The sequence below is a fragment of the Cyrtonyx montezumae genome, unplaced genomic scaffold (genome assembly GCF_038088225.1).
Source record: "Cyrtonyx montezumae isolate F1298 unplaced genomic scaffold, pur_monq_1.0 scaffold_3, whole genome shotgun sequence".
NCBI classification, from domain to species: domain Eukaryota; kingdom Metazoa; phylum Chordata; class Aves; order Galliformes; family Odontophoridae; genus Cyrtonyx; species Cyrtonyx montezumae.
Genome location: NW_027072034.1, coordinates 101205029 through 101230751, shown reverse-complemented (window position 1 = coordinate 101230751; position 25723 = coordinate 101205029). Strand labels below are relative to the sequence as shown.

Below are 25723 nucleotides of genomic sequence, written 5' to 3'. Positions count from 1 at the left end.
GGGTTTGTATGCATGACAGCGCAATTTTTTTTTCTCCTTTCTAGCTCAGCTGAGTTTCAAAGACAGTGAAAGTCAGAAATTGATAGTACCTCTTATTCATAGGCTCATTTTCCTGAACACCAGCATATTCTTAAATAGTTAAGAATAACTGCTAAAGCTGCAGCATTCCTCACAGAAATGACTGCCTTGTAAAGCACAGCCCCATAAAGATTATTTTTGGAAGCTATGAGGCTCCCTGGGACAAGCGCAAGGCAGCAGCAGGGAGAGGTTTGGGACCACCGCCAGCCACCCAAGCACTCCTGGTGCAGGCTGGCCTTGTTCGCATGGTGCAGACCCAGCACCAGCCCTACCAGAGGCTTGCTGGGACGTATCTCCAAGCATTCTGGTAAGATTGTGCTAGAGAAGAAAGCTCACTGCCAGCAGAAAGTCGGTAGTAACCCCTTCCATTTGTGACCTGCTCGCACTTTGATCACAGGTCCCCATTCTCACTCATCCACCCATAGCGTAAATTCTTCTGATTACTTTAAAAAAAGAAGTGCCATGGGGTTAGCACAGTGAGCTGTCCCTGTTTCTCTGTAGAGACCTAAAGGTGTAAGTCTTCTTTTTATTTTATTTTTTTTGTTCAGCCTTTTGAAGAACAGAGGTCTACCACATCCCTTTGAGGCATTCCTAGTTATAGTCAAACTAAATCACAATTTTGCAAGGGAGATTAATGTCTCTCAGAACAAATTCCATGTAGCAACTGGAAGGAGGAAGGGCACATTATCTAGCTCGGAGCTGCCCTGGGAACCTTGCAGTTGACCCCAGGCAACGTTTGTCGATGGAGCAACAGTGCTCTGCTGTGCAGAGAAGTGCTACAGCTCCCTCTCTGGTCAGGGTAGATGGGAGGTTTCTCCACCTGCACCCCATCCAGCATTCGATTTTGAGATAAAGAGCAGTAAGCTTTTAGTAAATGAAACAACTTACATACTGTAGTACAAAGGAATCACAGTAGTCATGTAGCATAGAATCACAGAATGGCTTGGGTTGGAAGGGACCTCAGAGATCATCCAACCACCTGCCATGGGCAGAGCTGCTGACTTTCACGTCAGGCTGTCCAGAGCCCCATCCAACCTGGCCTTGTATGTCTGCAGGAATGAGGCACCCATAGCTTCTCTGAGCAGCCTCTACCAGTGTCCCACCACCCTCTCAGTGAAAAAGTTCCCCCTGAAATCTAACATAAATCTTCCTTCCTTTAGTTAAGTACTACTTCTCTTTCTCCTATCGCTATCTATCAGTATGAAAAGTTGATTTCCTTTCTGCATATGTCATATATCACTTGTTGCCACACACGTTAAAGTTAGGGAGCATAAAGCTGATAGACTTTTTGACGATCCTTGGTCATATATGAACTGATAGTTGAGAGACTGTGATGATGCTTCTCATCTGCATTGAAACTGTAGTTGCATTTGCAATGTCTTGGTATCCTTTGTTACAATGCAAATGTCACTAAAAATGTTCATTGCTATTAGCAGTATATATCAGAATAGTTTAAATGTGACCCAAGTGACCCAAAAAATAGCCTTCTCAGATAATGAAGTTTATTTGGCATCTCACAAACATTGTCTGGTATGTACACCTTATCTACTGTGTAGAGCAGCAGACTGTTGCCACAGGATCCCACTACCCTGCTCCTGATTTTGTCAAAAGGTGGTAATCAAGTAGGCCCAGTTTCTAGATTCATCCTTCAGTTTTGCACAGATTGTGGCTGCAGTTTCAGCTGAACCTCTGAAAGTATTTATATACAAGGAGTAGAAATGTGGAACACAAACAAAAATATAACAGAATATAGACAAATAGTAGAAACAGGAGGTAAAATGTGGGGTGGCAGCAACCAAGGGGGACAAAAAGGGTAAAAGACGGCAGCATCCCATTTTTCATCCATGATGAATTAATCAAAGATTTATAAACATTTAGACAAAGTCCTTTTATGCTTGTCAGAAGTTCATCTTCTCTAGACTGTTATTAGCTCATTAGATGGTTAAGTCAGACAAGCCAGTGTGCCAAGCTCCTATCCCTTGAGGCATCTTTTCTCCAATTAGTCAACAAAACAATTGGTGTCTCTAAAATAAATAAATAAAAATATATAAATATCAGTCTATCATTGTCCCAAAATGAGCACTTAAAAGCCAGAAGACCTCAAATCTTCAAATACATTTATCATATGCATTTCTCAGTTTTTCCAGTTGTGAACTGGAGGCAGTTTCTCTTCAGTCCATGTGGTATGATTTATATTTTAATTTGTTCATTACTGCCTGTGAAGTTCAGCACAACTCTTGGATAAAGGAAATTCTATTTACTCAAGCTAGCAGCATTGCTGCTTTGAAGGCTTCTCTGATCTACAGCGGAAATTGGTAGACTGAGTGGCCCAAGCCAAATTCTCAACAAATGTTGACTCTTTCTCTGCTGTTTGTAACAAGGAAACTCCAACATTGCTCCAGAGACCTAAGTTCAGTAACCCGCTGATCTCCAAATTCTGCGAGTCCAAGATTAATTATAAGTATGTGTAGCAAAGCTTGTATATTTCTGTTACAGGAGCTCTGTGGACCCAGACCAAAAGAAATGAAAAGAAAACTAAACATTCACAAGGTCACGTTCCCGAAAGCCCTTCAGAGTCAGATTGACTGAGGAAGAGAAACTGAGCAGGCCAGATGAAAATCTGTCAGAACAACTATTTCAGAGTGTCTTCTTGAGTAGGGAAAATCCCTCTGGTTAAATTGGCCTCTACAATATAATCTTTGAAAACTTTGAAATTACGTTAGAAGTACAGAAAAACATACTCTGTTCCAGAGTGATGGCAATAGCTTTTCTAAACTGATCAGTCCTGGGGAGAAGCCTGAATTCTGTTTCCCCCAAGAGAGCTATTGAGCTTCTTTTTCAAATGATGGCACGCAGAGTTATTCCTTGAAATCCCAAATGAGTAGCAGATTTCTTGAATAAATCTGCTTAGCTGCAAAAGTGTCAAAGATATTTTGAAAGGCTATTCACTCATGAATACAGAAGGACTGTCCCCTGGTGTCTTTCTGTCCAAAACCAATAGACAGCTGCCTCTCTGATGAGAGGAATCTGGCTGAGTGTTTGGTCTGTTAGAGCCTCAGGATTACAACATTTAGATCTAGAAGATACTTTGAGGTCATTTAGTCCATCTTCTGTGCTAAAGGAGGTTTTAACCTCCAGTAATTTAAACTCTATGAATTCCTAGGCTATTGTACTCTGGAGCAACCCGGTCACTAATTCTGGCATCCCTAGAACCTCCTCATCCTGAATTTTCCTCATTCCAGTGTAAACATTACTTCCTGCTGCATTCAAAGTGAATGAAGGGTAACAGGTGATTCACTGCTTCTCTGCAGCAATCTATGGCTTTGTCTTGTCTTTCCTTGTATGTAGTGAACAGCGTCACAACAATCTTTCCTCTCAGGTCACTTTTCTGTGCTTCTGAAGGTCTTCATTGCTCTCCCCTGGACCTTCTCTAGTCCATCCCCATATTTCTTCATTCACAGACTTACAGCAGAATTTACACTCCTGCTGAGTATAATGGAAGGATTTTTTCTTGCATCTTGCAGTTTGCATTTGTTTACACATCTCAGCATGATATTTGCTTTTGTGTGTGTGTGTGTGTGTGTGTGTGTTGCAATACCGTGACTTTGAGTCATAGTCAGTCATAGACTCTGGAGTCTTTTCTGAAGGTCTAAAGCATTAAGGTGACGAGACAAACTTATTCCTGGTGATCTCATCCTTTTGATCCGTTCTGGAAGACTTGTGGAACAATTTAGCTCTACTGGTTTCACATCTGTCAAGTTATACAAGAGATTTCAGTGTCATTTCCTCTTTCTGTGTTAACAGCCCAGTGCAGTATAGCACAGTGAATCTAACGGCATTAGTTCTTGGTAATTGAACCTTTCACAAAAGGGATGATTGCAGAAAGAGAGCTAATTAAAATTCTTAAATTCTTTCTAATTATTTTGTTTTATGACCCCTTTGCCAAAGTCCATTGGATTCGTAGTCCTACTTGCCTATATTGTTACTTTATGAATGGAGTTTGAAAGGATACAAAGCATGACAGCACAGGAAAGTGTAACAGAATATATGCAAGTGATGTGCCTGGAAGATGAGTTGTTTAATTGAGCTTTTGGAGTCAGCCTCAGGCAACTGGGGCAAGTCCTTGGGGCATGATATCTTACTAATATTTTTCCTCATCTTTGTGAAACATGATGGTCCTATAAGGATGGAATGATTATGAAAGGGGAAAGAATTGATTTGGAAGATTTCAAATTAGGCTGCCTGACAAAAATGGCAAGATTTTTCAGACTATAAAGCTATTCATAAAATTTAATCATAAGATCATTTCCATTAGTAAAATATCCAATGGAAAAAAAAAAAGAAAGGAAAAAAAAAAAAGAAAAGGTGCTTGAGTTTGTTCCCACAGCCTTTAAGGATATCACAAGGAACTTTGGACTGGGCGGTGCTTGCTACCTGCAGAGTTCAATCTTCCTCCTGTTGATATGTTACTGCTGGTATCACAAAGGTCTAGTTAACAGAATGAAAGTGTTATATCTAATTTTTTTTCACCTTTTGTTCTTTTTCAAACTTTTTGCTGTTCTGTAGGTAATTTTATTCCATTTAGTTTCAGTTTTTAATCAGTTCCACCATAGGGTTCCCAAACAGTAGTACATTTTGTAGACAATTGAAAGAAAACATTTAAATCCTTCAAGTCTATGCAGTTCTATTTAATGTCCCTAAAGAAGAACATTTCTGGCATTACTGAACCAAAATCTACTGTATTTACTCAGTTTTTATTCAGCTTCTACTCATGCAGACCTTCTAAAAGTTGGTGAGAATTTTATCCAAATAAGGAATTTGTTTAAAAATTGTCCTGCAACAGGTTTCTTAAGTGTTTGCAAAATCTGTATTTTTGCCCCAACTTGTTTTTGAAATCTGAAGTTGTTTGCTATGCAGTGTTCCTTACAAGCTTTGCTTGCCCTATCATATCGCTACTTTTTTCAGTATTAGAAAATTTTTCAGTGTTACTTTTTCCAGTATTAGATGTGTGGGTTGATTGGATGTTTCTGAATTTAAAGCAGTAGCTGTTGGTTAAAAACCATAATCGCTGTGTGTATGACTGGGTGAGAACAACATGATGAGAGCATAATTGTCTCAAAACAACATCCAGGAGTTCATCCAGCTTCTGCTGTTTTTGCACGGTGGGCAATGAGCCCAATTTTAATACGCATAACCTAAAATGTACAAAAAGCAGAGTGGGAGAATGAACGGGTAAAAATGCCAAAAAATGTCATGGGATGAGATTGTGCAGAGTCTGCAAGGCTATGAGGAGTATGTACCGAGCACACGAAGACACTTGTACACCACCAAAATGAGTTCAAGTGCAGGCATCGACTGTCTTTTATTTCCGTAGGGTGAGTTAGGACTTGGACAGCAGCAAGGCAAAAGTGATGGTTTTAGTTTATTACAGATCAGTCAGAACAACTAGTAAGGATGAAAAATTTGGGAGGCATCCAGGAGGAGCAGCCAAACATTAGTAGCATTGAAAATAATTTTCAGGCAGATCAATATGAATCCTGTTTGCTTACAACCTGAGAGTGACTGGGGAGAGAGAGAGAGCCTTGGGAACAGAGCAAGTGAAAACATGAAGTGTGTAACATTTTCATCAAGTGAACGCAAAATCTTTGAAATCCAAGTCTGTTTGGTAAAATGCTTGCCAGCCCAGCGTGGTAGTCTGTCTGATGTAGGGGAAATCTGGCTGAGTTCTTTGAATTGCTTCAACAGGAGTGGCATAATAAGTGGCCTGTAGCAGAAGAAGGAGAATTTTGGTTAGGGTAGGATTTGGGGTTTTTCAGCTGACTTTTCCCTTTAGACAGTCATTGTGTAGTCTGTGTTGCTTGCAAGAGAATAAAGCCTCCCCTGAAGCCAGGGAATGGAGAAAGAGTGTGACTATAAACTAGCCAGAAGCTAATCAAGCTGTGTTTAATTAAAGAGCATTATAGGGTATTAATAACGTTTGTGACCTTTCCCCATCCAGAGTGTAATATTTTTCTTAATTTTTATTTCAAGTTTATCTACGTGAGGGTAAATATTGTTATAAGAGTTTATCACAGTGAGATAAAACACAGGTGTGTTGCTTGCCTCTCCTCCCCTCCAGCATGAAAATTAGCAATTCACTATAGTTCTTTTCAGACTTTTCACTCACTAAAGGGTATCAGTTCATTTCTAATTAATGCCTGAACTAAAAAATATTTTCACTAAGAAATATTTTCCCATGCTTTTAATATACTAAACATATCAGCATGAATTAACCCATTTCAAATATGTTTCTTTTCTTTCTGTTTCCCCTCCTGCTGGTTTTCCAGCCAGGCTCTGGGAGATTCCAATATTTCAAAATTTGGTTTTGGTGAATATGAGATTGAAAAGTTGAAATATTCTGCAGATGATATTCCCCTTCCTTCCCTAAGGGAAAGTTCTCAGAGAGTTTTAGCGCTGAAATAACAGAGCATTATGCTTAAACACTTTTATTGGACAAAAATGATTTAGCATTTCCAGATCCCTGTGTTTGGGTTTCTTGAAAAAAATCCAAATATTTTGTTATGACATGACCTTGCATTAATGTGCACCCACCCGAGCTGTTGCAGGCTCTGCGAGAGTGATCAAGTGTCTTTCCTCCTCAGTAGGCTGAGGCTCCACCAACCCGACACTCAGTCCCAGCCTAATGGATGAAGGATACTATTGCTTGGCAAGGTATTAGTGTTCCCCTTTACCCCTGCAGTATGTGCACAGATGTGGATTAAATAAATGCTTGTCTTAGAATAAATGAAAATAGCCCGTCTGATAAGGGGAGTCTGAATTCTGGCTTCCAGTCACTGGGTCTCAGCACATGCAGTCGCTTCATTGAGGGTAGGCAAGGTGGTTGGTGGCAGCTGAACCAAGGAATAGAAAACCTGGTAATGAATATCAGTTGCTTGGGTATTTTGGTAAACCTAACTTAGCAAAAACTGTTAAAACTGAAGCATTTATTTCCATTCTCCTTGCCCAGAAGAAATCTTGCTACTATACGGAGCTGCAGCCCTTTGAGTTTGTTTTAAAATGAAGTTCATTTTTATTCTCTGAGTACTGCACAGGTCACAGTCATGTTTTTAATTACCAATCAGACTTCCATTAAGGAAATAAAATGAGTTTTATGTGCTAGTTGTCAAAGGTCCATATAACTGCCTCATTTCACGTGCCCTGTCCATTCAAGCAGCAAGCAAATGAACAGAAACTTACTCAGGGGTAGTAAACAAAACCTTGAATCCTTCGCCCCACAGGATGGAGGCAGAGGCTGAGATGGAGAAGCTGCAAGGACTTTTCATTTTTCATTCCCTTCAGCTGTGTTTTTCCTGTCTGCCATGAGCAGTGTGAACAGAATGTTAAATATGCCTTTAAGTTACTCATGGAAAGAAAAGGTCACACACATACACGTTCAACATCTCTCTCTTTCTCTTTCTTTTTTGTATGTCTATTGTGTTTGTATGAATGAGCATAGAGAGACCTCAGCCCTAAAACATGAAAAACTGAACCGTGGGACCCATTTATTTGCTTAGAAATTCCAACAGTGAAAGATTATAATAGTCATAAATTCGATTTATTTATAAAGCATTCTCCGTCAGGCGTCACTGCAGTGCATAAACAATTATGGAAGAATTGTAGTAGATTAAAAACATAGATTAGAGAATCATAAAATGCACCAGAGTGATTGGATTAAAGTACATTTGGCAGAAATATTTAAAAAGTGGGATTTGAGGAACTCTTAATGGTGGTCAGTCAGAAAATAGTCTCTGCTTGGTGGTGCAGTCTAAGACTGGGGGGAGGATTTCTGCTGGGGGTCCCTTGTGTCTCTCTGATTCTTAGTCTTGGCCTTACAGTAGTTGAGTCAGAGTCAATCTAAATTCTGCTGAATGTGGCTATCATTTCATTTTTGCTGACTTCTTATATTATGCTAGCTGCTTCTTTCTGTGGTTGTGCTCATCCACCCCCAGCTAGCCCTGTCCTGTCCTGGAAGCATGCCACAGGGCAAGGGTGTGCATGAGGGACACTACAGGTTGGTCTTTCCTCTTGGGGCTCCCCGTGAAAGGCAATTTAGGGAAGATTTCCTGAGAAGTTATAAAGGGGATGAAGAGAAATGGGGAAGTTGGCCTAAAAGCATCTACTAACTTACCTAGTAAGAGAACAATATTTTCCGTGTTAAAATTAGTAGTAAAATTCTCCCTGATTTAGTCTGTATTTTATTCTACCTGACATATACCAGAATTACTCCACCAGAATAACTGTGTGGAATGAGATGAAATTAAAAAAAAAATTCTGAGTGAAAAGATGCTTTGTCAAATTTATGTTATGGAAATCAGTTCTTCCACACCCCTTGTCCATGAGGGGATTACAAAATACCCTTGGCACAAAGAAATTCTCAGTATGGGTACGTTTCCAAAGGAACTCGCTGTCCGCATGTTGAGTCCTATTAGAAATTCAGTATTTAATTTTGGGACAGAATTTTTTGTGAGCTCAGTGCCACCATCATTCATCTTTTCTAAGTGCCACTAAAGCACATGGCTTGATGATGGGATTGGATGGTTGGACTTGGTGATCCTGAAGGTCATTTCCAGCCTCAATGATTAAGTGAAAGATGAAGGTTCCTCAGTATAACATTGAATGTGACAACAGCTTAAACTTACAAGGTAGACAAACGATAGTTTTGATAATGTTGATTCTAGGCATTTTTAAAAAATAATCAGCCTCCTTGAAATCATGTGGTTAATGTTAATACAGCTCTTGAGGACAGGAATTCACCTTTGTTAAGCATTTTTACTACCACTATGAAGTTTAGAAACTCACTGAAAAATAGCATGCTGAAATCACTCTTCACACATTCATGATCAGATTATTATATATGTTGAGAACCCCAGACCTGTCCCTTTAGGAACTATTCTGTATATGGCACAAAGCAATAAAATCATTAGAACACCTGTAGCTGAGATTCTGTATCAAAAAGCAAGTATGATTTTGTATCCTGTGCAATAAAGGCCTTTTAGAAACTGTCCTAATGAGTCAATATTTTTTACATTGATTTTTTTATAGAATTCTCTCAAAACTGGCTATACACTGTTCTGCTTGCCAACAAAGTATGAGATTCAATATTTAACTCCAACATGATTTTGAGCATAGAAAGCTTAGACTTGAAGGGACTGTTGTTGATTTCTGGTATTTTTTTTAATATACATAGATATAATTTTTATTTTAAAATGAACACTGAGATGTATTATGGTTGGTAGACTTATATATCTCATTGCACAGATGGGCAAATCCAAACACATAAGCACAGTGAATAGCCAACGTCTAGCTTATCTGAGCCATTCCGGGAGCTGAATGAGACATTATATGCCTTGTGATGATCTATTAGATGTAACTGTCATGCTGAAGCTTCTCTGATTTAAATGGATGCCCCTGATACTCTGTCCTTAATCAGTAGCTGGTAGACGGACAATTGACTGTGGTGTTTCAAATGGCTTTTTTAACCTTGGAAAAGGTACCAGACTACCTCTGAAACTGCAGAAGGGAAACTAGTAAAAAGTTTTCTAGGAGTGAATTTTGTTCCTAGGCATGGTAACAGCACAACACCTAGCCAGCTTTTAATTCCTATCCAGAGATCCTAAGTGAGTCATAAACCTTATGCTGCCTTCCATAATGTTGCTTCCTTCTGGATGGGTAATCTCCTATTGGTCTGATCAGAATATAAAGTGACTGTTTATTTCAATTTAATCAGAGTAGTGAACCAAAACAAAAAGAACTAGGACATGAATTTCTTTGCTTCATCACAGCCATTCAAGCTTGAGTGTTCATACATTGGACGGCTTCAGTTCTTTGCCCCACCAAAGGAAAACCAAGCCTATAAGGGGGATATTTCTCTGACTTCCATTCATATATAGGCAGAATGCTATTATTCTTTTTCAGTCTAAAAAAGAAGACATCTTGAACAAGAACACCCAAGAGGTTTCTAATACTGCTAGCCAAAGACCATGAAGAAAAATCTTATATTGGTTAGATGGTAGCACCAGAGGCCAAATTTGAAGTTCAGTTGGATGCATAATCCTTTACATGGAAAGCAAGGGCTTGATCATCTCTGTGATAGGGAATGAGGCGTCCAACTGGGAAGTACTGATGTGTGATTGGAAAGGAAATAGCTGGTTTATTAGGTTATTCTGAGGACTATAGATCCATTTAGAATTATGAAATATGCAAACAGATTCTTAGAAAAGTATAGGTTGAAAAGAACTTTGGTGGGTTGTCTTGACCAAATGCCTGCTTGAAGCAGGACTGTTTTAGCAATTAGTTAAGTTGCTCAGAATCTTCTTCAGTGTGAAGGTTTCAGAAGCTCTCTCCTCATATTATGGGCCAAATAACATTGACGTATGTTAACCTCTTTTAAAACGCAAGAAAGTAAGCTTTCCAATAATTACATTTTTCTTTATAGAATAATATAGTTTATTCATTTGTTAAAATGCCTAGCAGAGGGAATTGGTTTTCTATTGTAATTGGACTCTCACACAGAATGTAACTGCTGAAACTATATATAACTTCAATTTCGTCCTAGACAAAGTACTGCAAAATAAATAAATAAGGAGCTTAGACTAGATCCTGCAAGAGAACTAGGCATGAAGTATTTGTTAATTTGCCAAGGAACACTTGGATACCATGCATATGTATCAGGTCTGTGATTGTTCAGAGCTATTAATGTCCTCTCTTCCATTTACTTCCATGGAAGTTCTTTTAAGTGCATTGTAGGCATGTTGTGAATTATCAAGCACCAAAGCCTGGCTTGTGCTACGTTCCTGTTTTATGGTTGCTCATTTCAGATTAGTGAGAATTCTATATTTGTCTGATTTATTCTTCTAATGCTGTGCATCTTTAAAGTTGCAGTGCATGACAGTATTCCCCATTCACAAGTATTAGTTGGAGGTGGTATTTCTGTAGTATTCCATGTGTGTTTAACTTTGCTCACAAAAAAAGCTTGAGATAAAGACATAGCATTTAGTTGGAGCAGAGTGGAGTCAATGCTGATCACATTTGGAAATCTAAGCTTTCAGAAACTGTTCTGACTTCTGTTTAGCAGCACAAGGGGTAATGTTTAGCTAAATACCAGCCATTCACTTACTGCTGTGGTCTTATTTTATTATTGTCAGGTAAATGGTCTTTTCTTGAATTGAGGAGGAATATATTTTTGGAGGAACTGCAAGAAAGGACACAGTGTTTTAGGTCAAGTATTAACACCAAACTAGGTTATGTTCAGCCATATACTATCTAATCATTCCTTTATTTTTATCAAAAACAAAACAAAAAAAAACTGGAAATGGACAGTATTTTCTGCAATAACAGTCATTTTCATGCATTTATGTACTATTTTCATGCATACTTAGCTGAAAATGTCTCCTGAGTAACTGAATACTCTCAGAAGTAACTCAGTGTTAAGAAACCTGTCTCAGCATCTGCTTTATTGACTTGATCCTATAAGCACACATATATGGCTCTTTCACAGCGAAGATTGAAGTTATTAAGCAAACAGTAGCATTCAGGTCAGTGTATTCACACAGCAAGGATATCTGTATCTCAGATGTGATGGTAACTTGTAATCCAAAAATAAAGAATTTCTTGCACAAAGTCTTGTGGATGTTTTCCCAGCTCTGTAAGTCAGTCTCCTTACTTCCCATTGGCAAAACTTTGTTTTCCCTACTAGGAAAAAATCTGAGTGTTCCCACTCTGACTTACATCTCTCAGAGCCTATTTGTACAATTAATGAGAAAACATCCTATATGACAGAGGCCCTTAAAATATTGTTGTTTTCCTTGGATAACTGAACATTTGCATTACTGAAGATCTGTATTCCCTTATGTTAGGGAAGCACTGGGGAATAATAGTGCAGACACTGACATAACTTGGTCTAAGATCATACAGGCAGCTTTAGATGGATCCTATCTGTGAAGAGCTTGCTACACTTTTCTTCAAATACATAAAATCTGTATTTTGAAATAGCTTATTACAGGGTGAGCAGAGTTTTAGCAGAGACAGAGAGCGATGTTTGAGAGAACCTGGACTGAGTAAATTTCAGATTGAAAACTTTCTAGACTGGGAAGTATGAAATGTGAGGCTCCAATTGTAATTGAGCCTTGGGTAACTCTTGCAGTGAGAATGTTGCAACCCAGCAGTGCTGCTGGGTGGATGGGGTTTGAAAAGCTAAGGTTTGAGATAGAGTCATTCTGATGACTGGGTCCTTAGGAGCAGTGCTGGTCTGCACGAGAAAAAACCTCAAGGCATCCTACAGTGCTGTGCTGGGATTTCCTGTTTTCAGACTCCTCCTGTGAATCCAGGATGCCACTAGGTTCTGTTTAAAAATTAAAAACAAAAACAAACCTATGACGTCTTCAGAAAGCACATGGGATTAGAGGGGCTTTGTACTTTATATAGTAATCCTCTTTTGGAAATGCATCTTAGAGGCTCAACGCAAGTTACTGTTTGTTTCTTTAAGAATGAGATGATGTACAGTTTATTTCTTGGCAATGCTGGTGCTGGCTGGTCTATCAGCCCTGGTAGCTAATGCTCAGGTCCTGCATCTGTAATAAAACAAAACAAAAAAAGAACAGTGGTAGAGCCATTCCTGGAACATGCGTGTGCTTCAAGCACTGACTGGCTTCAGAAAACTTTTGTCACTCCTCTTCTTCCACTCAGTTTGCTTTTCTGTTTACTAGTTGGTTCAAGTTTGTTTTTTTTTCTACTTCTTTTGAAACATTTTTATCGATATTGTTCAAGCGGGAAGCTCCTGCTTTGTGATTCTGCAACCTGCAATGTTCTTCTTCAGTCTGAGCCTCATCAGCATGGTTTGTGTTCCTAAGACAGATCTGAAAAAATACTGTGCCCTCTTTCTTACGGCTCCAAAGTGTTTGCTGTCTTTTGATACTGTGGTTTGAGTGCTTTTAAGGGACAACACTACTGGTATCTCCCTTCCCTCCCAGAAGGTTACAGGCAGCCCAACAGTCCCTGGAGATGCTCAGGGTCAGGCTGGATGGGGCTCTGAGCAACCTGGTCTAGCTGTAGTTGCCCTGTCCATTGCAAGGAGATTAGACCAGGTGGCTTTTAAAGGTCCCTTTCAGATCAATTGATTCTGGGATTCTGTGATTCTTTTGACATGGCACTAAACTGCCTTCTCAGAGAAGCAGGGTTTTATGGTGTTATGTCCCTCAGGAGCCTAAAATAATGGAGCCCAGTCTGCTAAATCCATGGGAGCAAAGCTTGGAGTGAGCAACCACTAGTGTGGCTACCCATTTACCAGAGACAGGTTAATGGTCCTGGGGCTGCCAAGTGTGCCGAGTGCTCCACTCAAGTCCAGCCAAGGCAGTGTGTGGCTGAGTCATGTCTCAGCTCCTCAGGTAGGAGGCACTGAGTGGGGCTGCACCCCTGGGAGCCCGCTTCTGTCTCCTTGGAGCTGGGCTGTGCTGTGCTCATAACAGCTCTTCAGTTTTATGGTGTGCGGAAGAAAGGGAACACAAATTAATTAGTAAGCTCTTCAAATTCTTCTCGGTTCTGAGCAGGAGCAGCTCCCTGAAATGGCCTTGGAGTAGCTGCACTGTGTAAGTTGGGCAGTATTTTTTCTTCAGTCCTGAAGTCATTAATTGAAGTGCAGAGGATCGTAAAATCTCTCTCTTCTGCTCAGCATTCTGTATCTTATGTTTGTTTCAGAGACTTTTATATGATTTCACTTTTTTGTGGAGCTTTCCATCTTAACAGAGCATTGTAAAGAGTTTATTTAAGCAGCTTGTATATGTATGTGTGCATATATGTTTATATGTATATGTGTATACACATGTGAATGTAGTATTTTGGCATATTATTACCTCAATGACATGGTTCAACAAAGCAGGAGTCAATCATCTCAACAGACATCTTCAGAGACAGCGTGGTATGAGGCTCCTCAATTCAGTGGAGCCTGTTAGGTGCTGAAGTACTGGCTACTGTGTGCAGTGTTAAATAACGACAAAGTTTTTTTCCAGATTTTTTCCAAGTATTTTATTTCTTGTTCTTTTGACTGTATAATGTAGGTATTTCAATGAAATTCATGGAGTGGAAAGGTTCTTCTGGCTGGGCAGAGCAGTACAGCAGAGCACTTCCGCCTCAGAGAGCACAGAGCCAGGCACAGCAGCGGCATTTGTCCCAGGGCTTCTTGAGGTCAAGGGCAATGTTTATAGATAAGTCACTGGGCACGAGGTCAGCTTCAGGCCTTCTCCTTCAGCTGTTTAGCCAGTCAGGTTCAAGTTGGACCTGGAGCTGGTAAACAAGACAGTGGGCTTCTGAAAATCCCTTTGATTGCTAAGAGAAGTTGTAGGGGGAGGCTGTTTGGGGAACCCATATTTCTGCATGAGTCGATTTCTCTACTTACAGAGAACAAATTGAGTGCAAACAACATCCTCAAGGGCAGTCTGGATGAGAGTGGGCTTGTGTCTACCGGTGGCCCTTTCTGAGGGAAAGAAAAACCCACAGCTGTAGGAATTTCTTTGGCTGGGACAGGGAGTGAGACTCGTTAATGCAGTAGTTGCTCATGTTGAATGCTGTTGTATTCTTCTCTGATTTCAATGGGAGAAAAATTCTTGGTGTCCTGATCTATCTCTGTCTGAGATAATGATGGGTGAATTCTGTATCGTGGGTATATTCAAAAGCTTTGCAACTGGACCAGATAGCTACAGAACTCTTTTTCGTTTTTGTGTGCTCCTTGAAGTAAACACTGGGGATTACTGCAGACATTATGGTCACATTACAGAAGGGAGATGAATATTTTTAAGTATAAGTGTGTACCTGCTACCATCAGATGGAATTTCTCAGACATGTGAAATAACATGCTAATATAAACATGGGAATGAATGAGTATCACATTTTTTTATTAATGAGTTGCTTAATTACCTGGAGCTGAATGGAGGAAGTTCAAATGGGCAACTGAGTCAAATGATGAAGCGATTTTATGTAAACTCACACATTTTATGTTTCTGTGTCCTATGAAAGTGTCACACATGCATTTGTCAGCACCACTAGACAGGGGTAGGGCAACTGCAATTTGGAACTGCAAAGACAAAGTGATGAGCTGCCTGCCTAATTGTCTTGCTGCATATCCTACAAGATGACCAAGACTACCTAGGCTGTTTTAATTTCTATTTCAGATTCTTATTTCTTGAATGATAAATACTCTTTATAACTGTCTTTGTAGCTTTAACTCAAAGTGACCTAGTCTCCTTTTGCTGTCATCTTGTTTTCGCGTACTTATTTCCCACCTATCTTGCCACACAGCAATTCTGTAGTGATTAACTAATGCTGCTGTTTCCCTCATACTTAGTTGGAGGTCCATACCACTTCTGCAGTGCTACTATTCTTATTTCACTCTGGGGCTAAAAACCCAGAGTTGAGAGATGGAGAGCCTGTGTGCTGTCTCCAGAAGGCTGCTTGCTTGTCCCGAATAGGACTGTACTGTCACCAGAAGTGACTTTGTTTGGATGTGCTTAAATTTCTGCCCTCATTTCATGGAGACTTGTGCATTTCTGATGGAATGTCTAAATACCTCTTGTGTTAGTCAGCCTGAACCAAAAATCAGAAACTGTTGAGAAACCAATAGCCTACCTATTCCCAGCAAAAGAAGAAGAGAATCCCAAAAAAGGCATGTTATGAGCACATATCAGTGAATTTCTCCCTGTCCTTCTCTACAGCATTGCATTCAGCAACAATTTCCTTCCAGAGGTAAAAAAGGACTTGGATATGTTTCATTCAGAGGGGTGAGAGCACTTAGCTATGTTTCTTGCAGAGTGCTGGTACTGCACATGCCTGCAGACCCTCTGCCCTCCTCCTGTGCTCACATTTTTGCAGTGGTCAGTTCCTGACAAGGCAAAGGCAGCAAATACCTAACCAAAATTTGCTGCCATCATCCTGTCAGGGTGCAGAATATGCAAATCTCAGGTGGGAAGTCCTCTTACAAGTCATGGAAGTTAGATGTACCCAAGTGATGAGATAGTGATCTGGAGACTGTTTGAGCAGAATGCGACAGTAGAAACTCTCCTTGTCTTATGTTTTCACTCATGCTAACCATTGTCTTTCTTGTTTTCTTTTCTCTCCAGGAACGAGTGGAATATCTCTTTCTCATAATTTTTACAGTGGAAGCATTTTTAAAAGTAATAGCATATGGACTTCTCTTTCACCCCAACGCTTACCTCCGCAATGGCTGGAATTTACTAGATTTTATAATTGTGGTAGTAGGGTGAGTATCAGCATCGTGTCTTTGAATATATTGCACATCTTGGGACGCTGGGAACCTTTGGGAGCAAGAGGGTGTATGAGGGTTGGAACATCCCCTGCAGGTGATGTGAGGGGTTGCTATCCATCATGATCACCACTTTTTCTCCCTACAGCATGTTCTACCAAGTATTACTGTTAATTCCAGCTGGTCATCTATAGGTGTAACTTGATTCATGCTGATTTCAGTGTGTAGCAATGACTTACTGTAAGTTAAATAAATAAGGATTGACATTCAGTTGATGTACATTTTCTCTCTGGTGTCCCTTGCTACTTAGCCTTTCCCAAAGCTTTTAACGGTTTGCAAGACATGGAAATTAAACTGCTCTTTTGTAATAGATAAAAGTAGAAAGCAGTGTAATATTTAACATATTTATGATAGAAGAAAATCCCTTTATTTACAAGTCTGTGTGAATATTTAAAAAAAATATTTAGGTAGAATTTGTAAGTTAAGATTGGGTTTTAATAAGAAATAAGTTCTGTGATCTTGTGAACTTCTACCCATTTGCAAAGAAGAATGAAAAAATTAAATCTCAGGTCTTCATTTTCAGAAACAAAAATCGGTTCTCTAGTTTAATCACACTGTTCTGATGGTGATCTCAAGATTTGGACACTTTTAATGTTTTCACTAAAGACTAGTTTTACTGCTATGGACCACATTTCCACTTCAAACTGCAGTCTCTTCTCTGTGATTTTCAAGCTTGGTATTTAATTTATTTGAATAAAAACAAAATATAGAACCTTCCACTTTTTCTTGCTGAGTGAAAGAGATAAACAGTTTTTGATTTGTGGTTGCTGAATGGAAAGAATGAAGAATAAACTATCCTAAAGACAAAGAGAGAAAGAATTTTTTCTCCTGAGTAATTGATCCCACCCTCCCACAGCTCCATTATTACAGAATGTCATCGCCCACAAAAACTTTCAGTTTTTCCACCTGTTTCCCAAGGAAACTCAGCATCAGAATCATAGAATCATAGAGTAATTTAGGTTGGAAGGGGCCATCCAAGTTCCAATTCCCCTGCCATGGGCAGGGCTGCCTCCCAGCAGCTCAGGCTTCCCAGGGTCCCATCCAGCCTGGCCTTGAGTGCCTCCAGGGATGGGCTTCTCTGGGCAGCTGTGCCAGGGCCTCACTGCTCTCTGAGTGAAAAATTTCCTTCTGTCAGCTAACTTAAATCTCTCCTCTTTTAGTTTAAAACCACTCCCCCTTCTCTTATCACTATCTACTTGTGTAAAAAGTTGTTCTCTCTTCTGTTAATAAGTTCCCTTTAAGTACAACTCCTAGGCAAAGCATTAAAAAAGGAACTCTTGAGTCACCAGTGCTCTGTTTCTTATAAATTCTGCTCCTAACCACAGTCCAACTTGACCATTTTTGGGGTGGTCCCAAAACTGCTCTCTGCTACCTGTTCCCTACTGCTTCCAGTTCTATGCATGGTTCTATGATTCTATGAAAACTGGGTGGAAAGTGTTTCCATTGAGGGGATAGAGAACAAGTCAGCACCAACCATTAATCCCATGACAGCACCCACTCAAATTGAGCATAGCTTCTCTGTTTGCAGCGGTGCCTAGTTTCCTTCGCCCTTTCTGCAGCCAGAAGATTCCATAGTAAATTAGTGATTGGAAAATGGCGGATCCCAAACCCCTCCTCTGTCATTGTGGTTCAGTTCTGTGTCTGGTCCTGCCTTTGAATGTCCTTAGACATCTCACATGCCTTGGGTTTCCTGCTCAGTGAAGAAAGGCAAAGAAGGATTGGAGAAGAGAACTCCATGAATATAATCACTTCCTTTTCATTTTTATGAGAAAGACTTTTTAAAGAGAGGTCATGTGTTACCTCTTCTTCTTCCATTGGTACGGTAGAGAGCAAGACTCCAGAAATCACAGGGTGGCATTATATCTAGTTTAAGTACAGTCCTTTTCAATTTTCCTACCAAGGTAGTTAATCAGCAAGACAATATACAGACTGAAAATAATTCCCTGCCAACAATCACAGAAGTTACATTTGTCAGCTCTTCTACCCCTGCTTGCCTCCAGCAGATCTCAGTCTCTAGATGGGAACAAAAAATGTAACTGGGGAGGGATTACACAAGCATAATAAAGATGGCCAAGACCCTACCATCTCTGTTAAATAGTAACAATCTCAAGTGACAGATTCCACTTCAAGGCCAGATGGGTTCCTTTGATGTTTATCTGTTTGAATTCTCTCCTGCACTGCCACAGGCTAACCTGGTGTGCTGGTTTTTCTCTCCACAAGCCCTCTGCAAAATCTATGTGGCAATGCCATCTGTTCCTATTCTGCCCTGTCTTCTTCTCCTAGGGGCTGTCTGAAGCATCTCAGTGATATCATGTTTAAATTTCAGAGTATTTCAATAGTTTGTTAGAACAGAAGCCCCATGGCTGGGGGGGGGGGGGAGAGAAAATGAGGTGGAAGAAAAGTGAAGAAATAAAGGCTTGTAGCAACATTTCTTTGTGGCACCTTTTTCTGACCATTGATGAAGCTACTGGAAAAAAAGCTGACTGATTTGGACACCATTGTAGCACTGGGCAATTACCTGGCCTGGGAGGTGAGGAAGAGCATGGCAATAATAGTGGAAACGTCAAAAAATGTCTGTGATAACTTCTGTTCATGTTTGTTCTGCCTCAGGTCTCATTTTCATTTTCAGTGATGGTTGTTTTAAGAAAGGCTATTTGGGAAGTATTTCCTGTATTGTTGGAGGCTAAGGGAACAAAAGAAAAGACAGGTTTTAGATACTTGTTTATCTTTCAATCCACTCAGTATACACTGCTTACTACATATGATTGTCCCTATCTGTGGGGTGCTGGTGAGACTAAGGTGCAGTCTCAACAGTCCTCTGTTCATTTTTGGGCCCCTTGCTGCAAGAAGAATATGGAATTCTTGTGAAGAGATCAGAAAACAAGAGTCATGAGAAGCAGCTATGGGAGTTGGGCTTGTTTAGTGTGGAGAAGAGGAGGCTGAAGGATTGCCCTCTACAGCTACCTTAAAGCTACAGCGGGAAGATATCAGTCTCTTTTTTCAGGTGACAAGCAATAGGATATGAGGAAACAGCTTCAAGTTGTGCCAGGGGAGGTTTAAGTTGCATATCTGGAAGAATTTCTTCATGGAGAGGGTGCTCAAGCCTTGGAATAGGCTGCCCAGGGAAGTAATGGAGTCCCCATCCCTTGAGGAATTTGTGCAGCATGGATGAGGTTCTCAGGGACATGGTTTAGTCTTGGTAGTGATAAGTGGTGATTGTACTTGATGTTCTTATGGGTCTTTCCCAACCTAAATGATTCTATGGTTAGATCAATTTAATCATAATTTTATATATCTTGAGAAGATAAAGCAGCTTAACTGCCTTCCTTTACATTAAAACATACAAGTCAATAGAATAAGAGAAATGTGGTCATGTGTAGGACCAAGTATAAATTCTAGGGGGAAGTGAAGACAGCTGCTATGTTTTCAGGAGAAAGGATGTACTTTAGACCTGCAGGCTTATAACAGCTTATCATTCTTTCAGTACAGGAGATCTGCTTATTCATCAGTTAAATCTTTAAAAGCTTGTTTCTAGCTTGTCTTTAAGTAGCCTATGACCGTGCTATAGCAGTACCATTAAATACTGCTTTGCAGAAAAATGTCTGTTTGCGGGTATCAATAAGAGTCTATGTGGATAAGAGCATTATTAGTTAAGAGTAGAGATCATACCCATAAGCTGCCTAATGAGGCACAACCCACAAGGACTGACAATTAGTCAAATTATTTCCTGCTTCCTGTAATTTTACTGTTCTTCATTTGGAAAACATAAAACTTTCAGATAAATCAGTGATGTCCTTTACCATTAGGCTATTGGAGGAAATTTCTCTTGAGAAAAGACTAACTTGACAACATTGTTCTAGAAGACTATTTGTCTTTCCTGGCAGTGCTGTGATTTGTCTGCCAAGTGTCATCGTTCTCCAAGGGCCTGTACCTTCTGCCAGTAAAAAGGTGTCATAATTTGAAAGGCAGGCTTACTTGGAAGGTAATCAGTAAAGGTATTTGAAAGGATCTAAAATTCAGAACAGATTGGAAAATGTGATCACACTATGTCTTTCTGAAGGCCCCTGGGGAGTTTCTAAAGGGTGGGCCCAAACACTTCCACACTCACAAATCACAGGTGAATTGCAAAGCGTGGTGAAAATAAAAATCACTGTTCCTTACTCTTTATTTATACCTATGAGGATTCTTTCAGCTCTGTTTCATTTTTATATTCTGGAGGCCCTTGACAAGTTCTCTTTTAGGCTTTAAAAATCAACATGCCTTCCTCACAGAGGAAATGAAGAACTGTAGAGTGGGTTGCAGCCCTGTCATGCTGCTGTTGGAGTCATCTAGCAAAGAGAAATGTTAGATGTTTCAGATGTCAGAAAGGAGGCAGGAAAATATGAGAAAGTGGAAACAGTGACGCCAGGTTCATGTGTCATAAGTCTGAAACAAACAAACAGAAGTGGACTGTGCCCATACACGCGTTGCATGTGACAGAAATGTGTTTTCTGCTTTATAGTTCATGCCTATCAAATGAATTTAGTTCAGGTGTAGTCATGTTACAGATGAAATTCAGAAATCAAGATGTTGTTAGTTACACTTCTGAAGTGGAAAGTACAATATCCTAATGAAAATGAATGAATTTAGGATGACAGAAGGAAGGTAGCTGGAAGGAAATAAGGCCAATTTCTGAATTCATTCAAAGAAGAGAAGGGAAGAGAAGGGAAGAGAAAGGAAGAGGAAAGGAGGGGAGGGGAGGGGAGGGGAGGGAAAAAGATTTTCAGTGTCCACAAGAGATCAGCTCACTTGCATTTTTGTATTGTCCAGACTTGGATTTCTGTGTGAACTCTCAGGCAGAAACAACAGGGTTGCTCCACCATACCTTTTCCTGCAGATTTTCATCAAAGAGCAGACTTTCCCCCATTATAAATACAAAGTAGAAGGACTCTGGCCTTATAGTTCATACCAGTAGCTGAGTATCGATCTTTCACTCTTTAGGACTAGAAAGCAATTAGCTGACAAACTAGGAAGACTTCATAGAGATTGTGGAAACCACAAATTGTATAGGGGTTGTGGGTTTTCCTCCTAAAAGTGGATGGTGGAAGAGGCACTCAGAAGCCTTACCTTTCTTTTGTGCCTCCTCATTTCTGCCATTTATCTTTTCCTCTGGGCTATAACAAAGTTACACCCTGAAAAGCATGTTGTGCATGTAACTTGTGAGCCACAGATCTGCCCCTGCCCTAACTCAGGAGGCAATAGGAGTAAGGAAGGACAGTGGAGCAGGGTGTCGTCTAAATTTGGACAGTGGAACTGAGAGTCAGTAGGCCAGATCGGATGCAGCATAGATCCTAGTATAAAGAGAGAAGAGTAAAATAAATAAAAGGTTGTATTGCGTTGGTATAAAGCAAAATTAGTGCACAGGGAGATATTAAGCATGGGGTAAATGTATTAAAGTGAGATTAGCAGGAGTAATGCAATTTGAGTTTAAATGTGGGCTTTTAAAAGAAAAGGAGCAGGACAGGAATAGCTACAAGCTATTCCTGATGGAGTAGGCAATTCCACATAGATACATCAAGACAGCATGTTTAGCATTTAGTACTGGAGGACAAAGTTACCTGGTCTGCAGCAGAGCTGCACTGGTCTGGGAAAGCAGGTTCTAGTTCCAGAGGAATTAGGTGCTTTGCATTATTTCTGTGTCTCTTGTATTAACTTAGAACATATGTAGCTTTTCTTAGGATTCATAATTCTAGAGCAGCTCATGGTTTACTCATCTCATGAGTGGCAGGAAAAATGCCCTTGATGCCAGCTGCCAGGAGCTGCTGTTTGGTAGAACATAAGTCCAGTGATACTGGGGAATAAGAAACTGGACCTTCAGTCGTGCGTAATTGCTGACCCAGAGTTACGTGATTTATTTTCCTCAACCTTGCAAGAGAGCTAAAAAACAGCATAAGAAACCTTTTACAGTGAATTCTTTTTCCTCCAGAGGATCCCAGGAGACTGGGACTGTTGTATGGGAATGTCAGTCATCATCTAGTATGGGAATTGTGTTGACTAGGAAGATGAAAATGTTTAAATAAGAAGTTGAGCACATTTCTAGAGCTTAATCACTAGCTTTTTGGAAACATATTAAGCCAAATTTGACCTACAGTGTTTCTATTATGAAGACCAGCAGAAAACTGTGACTCTGCAAAATCTGTATACATAGCTCAAGGAGTATATATGTTCCAATAATTCATGTTCCTTACATCAGCCCTTGTTTATCGCTCTCTGTGATATCTGTAGTCAACTCAGTATTTCTGTAGGCTCTGTTTTTGTCTTCTCTGCATCCTGCTTCACAGACTGCAACACCTACAGCCTCAGCATCCAACCTCCCCCCCACACAGTTTTTCCCACACTTGTTACCTAGCTGTTAAATCTCTCTTCAGTGCCGCCTGAAGTTGAGGCTTTGAATAGATCCAGTTAGGAGTTCCTCAGTCACAGGTGACAAGTTTTATAAGGCTCTATATATGAAATTTAAAATAATAATAAAGAAAACCAAACTGCTTAAGAAGCTAATTTCACATTTGCACCTCACTAATCCATCTCTTTCTGTGGTTTTAGTGCTGGGGAAATGTGTTGGCTTAGATGCTTCAGTAAATGAATCCTTATTCTATTCAGGGCAAGCTTCCTATATTTGCAGCCCTATCAGCAGGCTGTAAGCAGACTGCAGGGATCAGAGCTCCCTGTAAAGCAATCAGGCAGCTCAGCCTCTGCTTTACATGCAGTTTGGGGGCTCTCTGTGGAGTCTGCCAGTTAAGAATGTAGATAATGAGATCCTGACAGAAACACTGCAGACTGCAGTGTCTGGGAGACAAATCAGCCAGAGCTCAATCCAGGGCACTCCAACCAGGCTGCTGCCTGCATCCTAGGCAGCTTGTTAAAGTTACCTCTGGTGCTTCCATGGCATGCTGTGGGCCATGGCATCTCTGCCACTTGCAGGCAAGGATTTCTTCAGAGCACCAAACATCCATTTAGACTGGAACAGCTTTTAACCTTGACTGAATTTGTCTGGGTTCAAGCTGATGACTTTGAGGCTGAAAGCAATGTCATTAGTAAAGCCATGAGGAATCCCTACTCCCCCAAAGGTTCCAGTGTTTTACCGGAAGCATGGAAACTGCTTCCTGACAGCTAATTTATTAAATCAAACTCTTATTAACACATAGGGTGAGCCTTCAGTCTTTTCACAGAAAAAAAATTCTTTCCTGCCTTGCTCTGCCTTTTCAAATGTGTTCTGATAGAGACATCTTAAAACAGCTACTCCTACTAGCCAAGATAAAGTACTTGGACTGGTATCATAAAATATTCTAATAATAAAACTCCTACAGTTTTGCACTTTCCATTGCCTCTGTGTCAAGGGATTTACAAATGGGTACACAAACACATAATCTAAGCATACTCTCTTATCTAAAAATGTGCACCTTGAAGAAGCCCTAATTTTTAAACCCAGTTCTACCTGCAGTGACCTTGGTGAATCTTAATTCCTTGTAAAATAAGTGACAGATAATTAATTATTGAGTTAATGATAAATGCTGATTCTTTCCCCCGGGTGAATGGGTAGTTAATAAAGATAGCAAAATATTAGCAGCAGAAGGTGTAACACTGACGATTTGTGGTTTCTTGCCTGTTGTAGTAGGTGTTTCCACTCCATTTCCCATGAGTATGTCCTGACTGAAGGCTGCCTTCAAAACCTGACCACATGCACATTCATCATGAGATATTGCCAAGATGGTCACTTCAAAGCATTCAGGGTGGGGAACACACCTTTGTATGCCAACTGGCAGGCAGGTCCAGCTGGCTGAAAGGAACCATTGGGCTGAAGGAGGAACACATCGTGTTTATATCTGTTCCAGAAATCAGTGTTTTGCAAATGGTATAGGCATCACCATTAGGCTTTTGCATATGGGAAGAGTCTGTCTCTACCATATGCGAATGTTGAGTGAGATCTGTGGCACTCTTCACAGGTTTGTGAGATAGCTCATGTGATATGATGATGATCTCTGTTCCTGTTTCGCCCAAGCCTTGCTGTCTGCCTACAGCTTGTTTCTTTTCTTTTTACAGGCTTTTTAGTGCAATTTTAGAACAAGCAACCAAAGCAGATGGGGGGAATTCAATAGGAGGAAAAGGTGCCGGGTTCGATGTTAAAGCACTGCGGGCTTTCCGAGTATTACGTCCCTTACGACTGGTGTCTGGAGTTCCTAGTGAGTAACATCATTGTTTTTGTTATATGTATGTCTGTGGAATGAGGATGGAGTAATTTGTAAAGCAGTGTTGAAGATGGCATGTGATGCAGATTGTTTTTGGTGTGGTGGGAAAACCTTTTTTCAAATGAACGTAGCTTTGTGGTAAAGATGGTATTAATCAAAGGATGATCACAGCAAGGGCAATGGAAGTTTCATGGCATTTCAGATGTGATTGTGCAACCTTCATAAATAATGGAAGTGGGAGATCCAAGAGTTTCAAGATTTTGAGCAAAAGTTCCTTTAAGCAATTATGAAGTCATGGTGCACTGTTGGCATTATGTATTCCTCACCTTGGTGGAAATGCTGTATGATCATTTGTGTTGGTTCTGGGGAGAGAAGCTACTTCATTAAAACTGCATCTTCTTTTCAAGTGAGGTAGAGAGCTAGGAACAGTTTTGAATCAACAGGACACAGGGATGGTATAGTCACATTCTGTGTCTTATTTGCTTAAATTATTTGTAATGCATCTAAGGAAATTCTCAAGCACTTCTAGTATTTTAATATTTGTTTTTTTATTTACAATAAAGTTATGAGTAACTATAAATATGGTAATTCTATTGTGGAAGTGGAATATGTACATTACAGCATGGGAAGATTATATTGTTTATCTTGAGAGTTTATTTTAGATGGAATGTATAGGTCTTTTGGAGAGATGATTAGTTGAAAGCTGTCTTTGCTTTCCATGTTCATAGCAGTGAGCAGTGTAGAAAGAGGAAAGGAATTAATCTCCAGAAGAGCTATGGAGAGTGCTTTGTTTATTTTTATTTGGGGAGCGTTCTAGTTTGAGATCTTAAAATACTTCAAACATCAGTCATTCAAAAACCTTGAGTCAGGTTACCATAAATGCTGTGATGTTAGCTTAAAAAATGATTTATTTGATTTAAAAGAAGTGTGAGGTTCTTTGACTTGTCTTCTGATCCCATAGATCATCTCACAGCCATGTCTTCAGGCTTTTCTCTGGAACCATATAGGGTAGAAAATGTTTAAATGGAAGGTGAAAATCTCTGTGGGAGGAGCTGAATCATTAATAAAATAA

The 25723-nt window shown here is 40.0% G+C and overlaps 1 protein-coding gene across 1 annotated transcript in view; it reads left to right on the top strand.

Annotated features, from left to right (window-relative positions):
* The window catches only part of CACNA1C (calcium voltage-gated channel subunit alpha1 C), a 463683-nt gene that overhangs the window by 244858 nt on the left and 193102 nt on the right, over positions 1–25723 (top strand). The window contains exons 4-5 of the mRNA XM_065742562.1: positions 16224–16363; positions 24506–24645. Coding sequence (XP_065598634.1) covers positions 16224–16363; positions 24506–24645 — 280 coding nt within the window. The remainder of the gene's footprint in view (positions 1–16223; positions 16364–24505; positions 24646–25723) is intronic.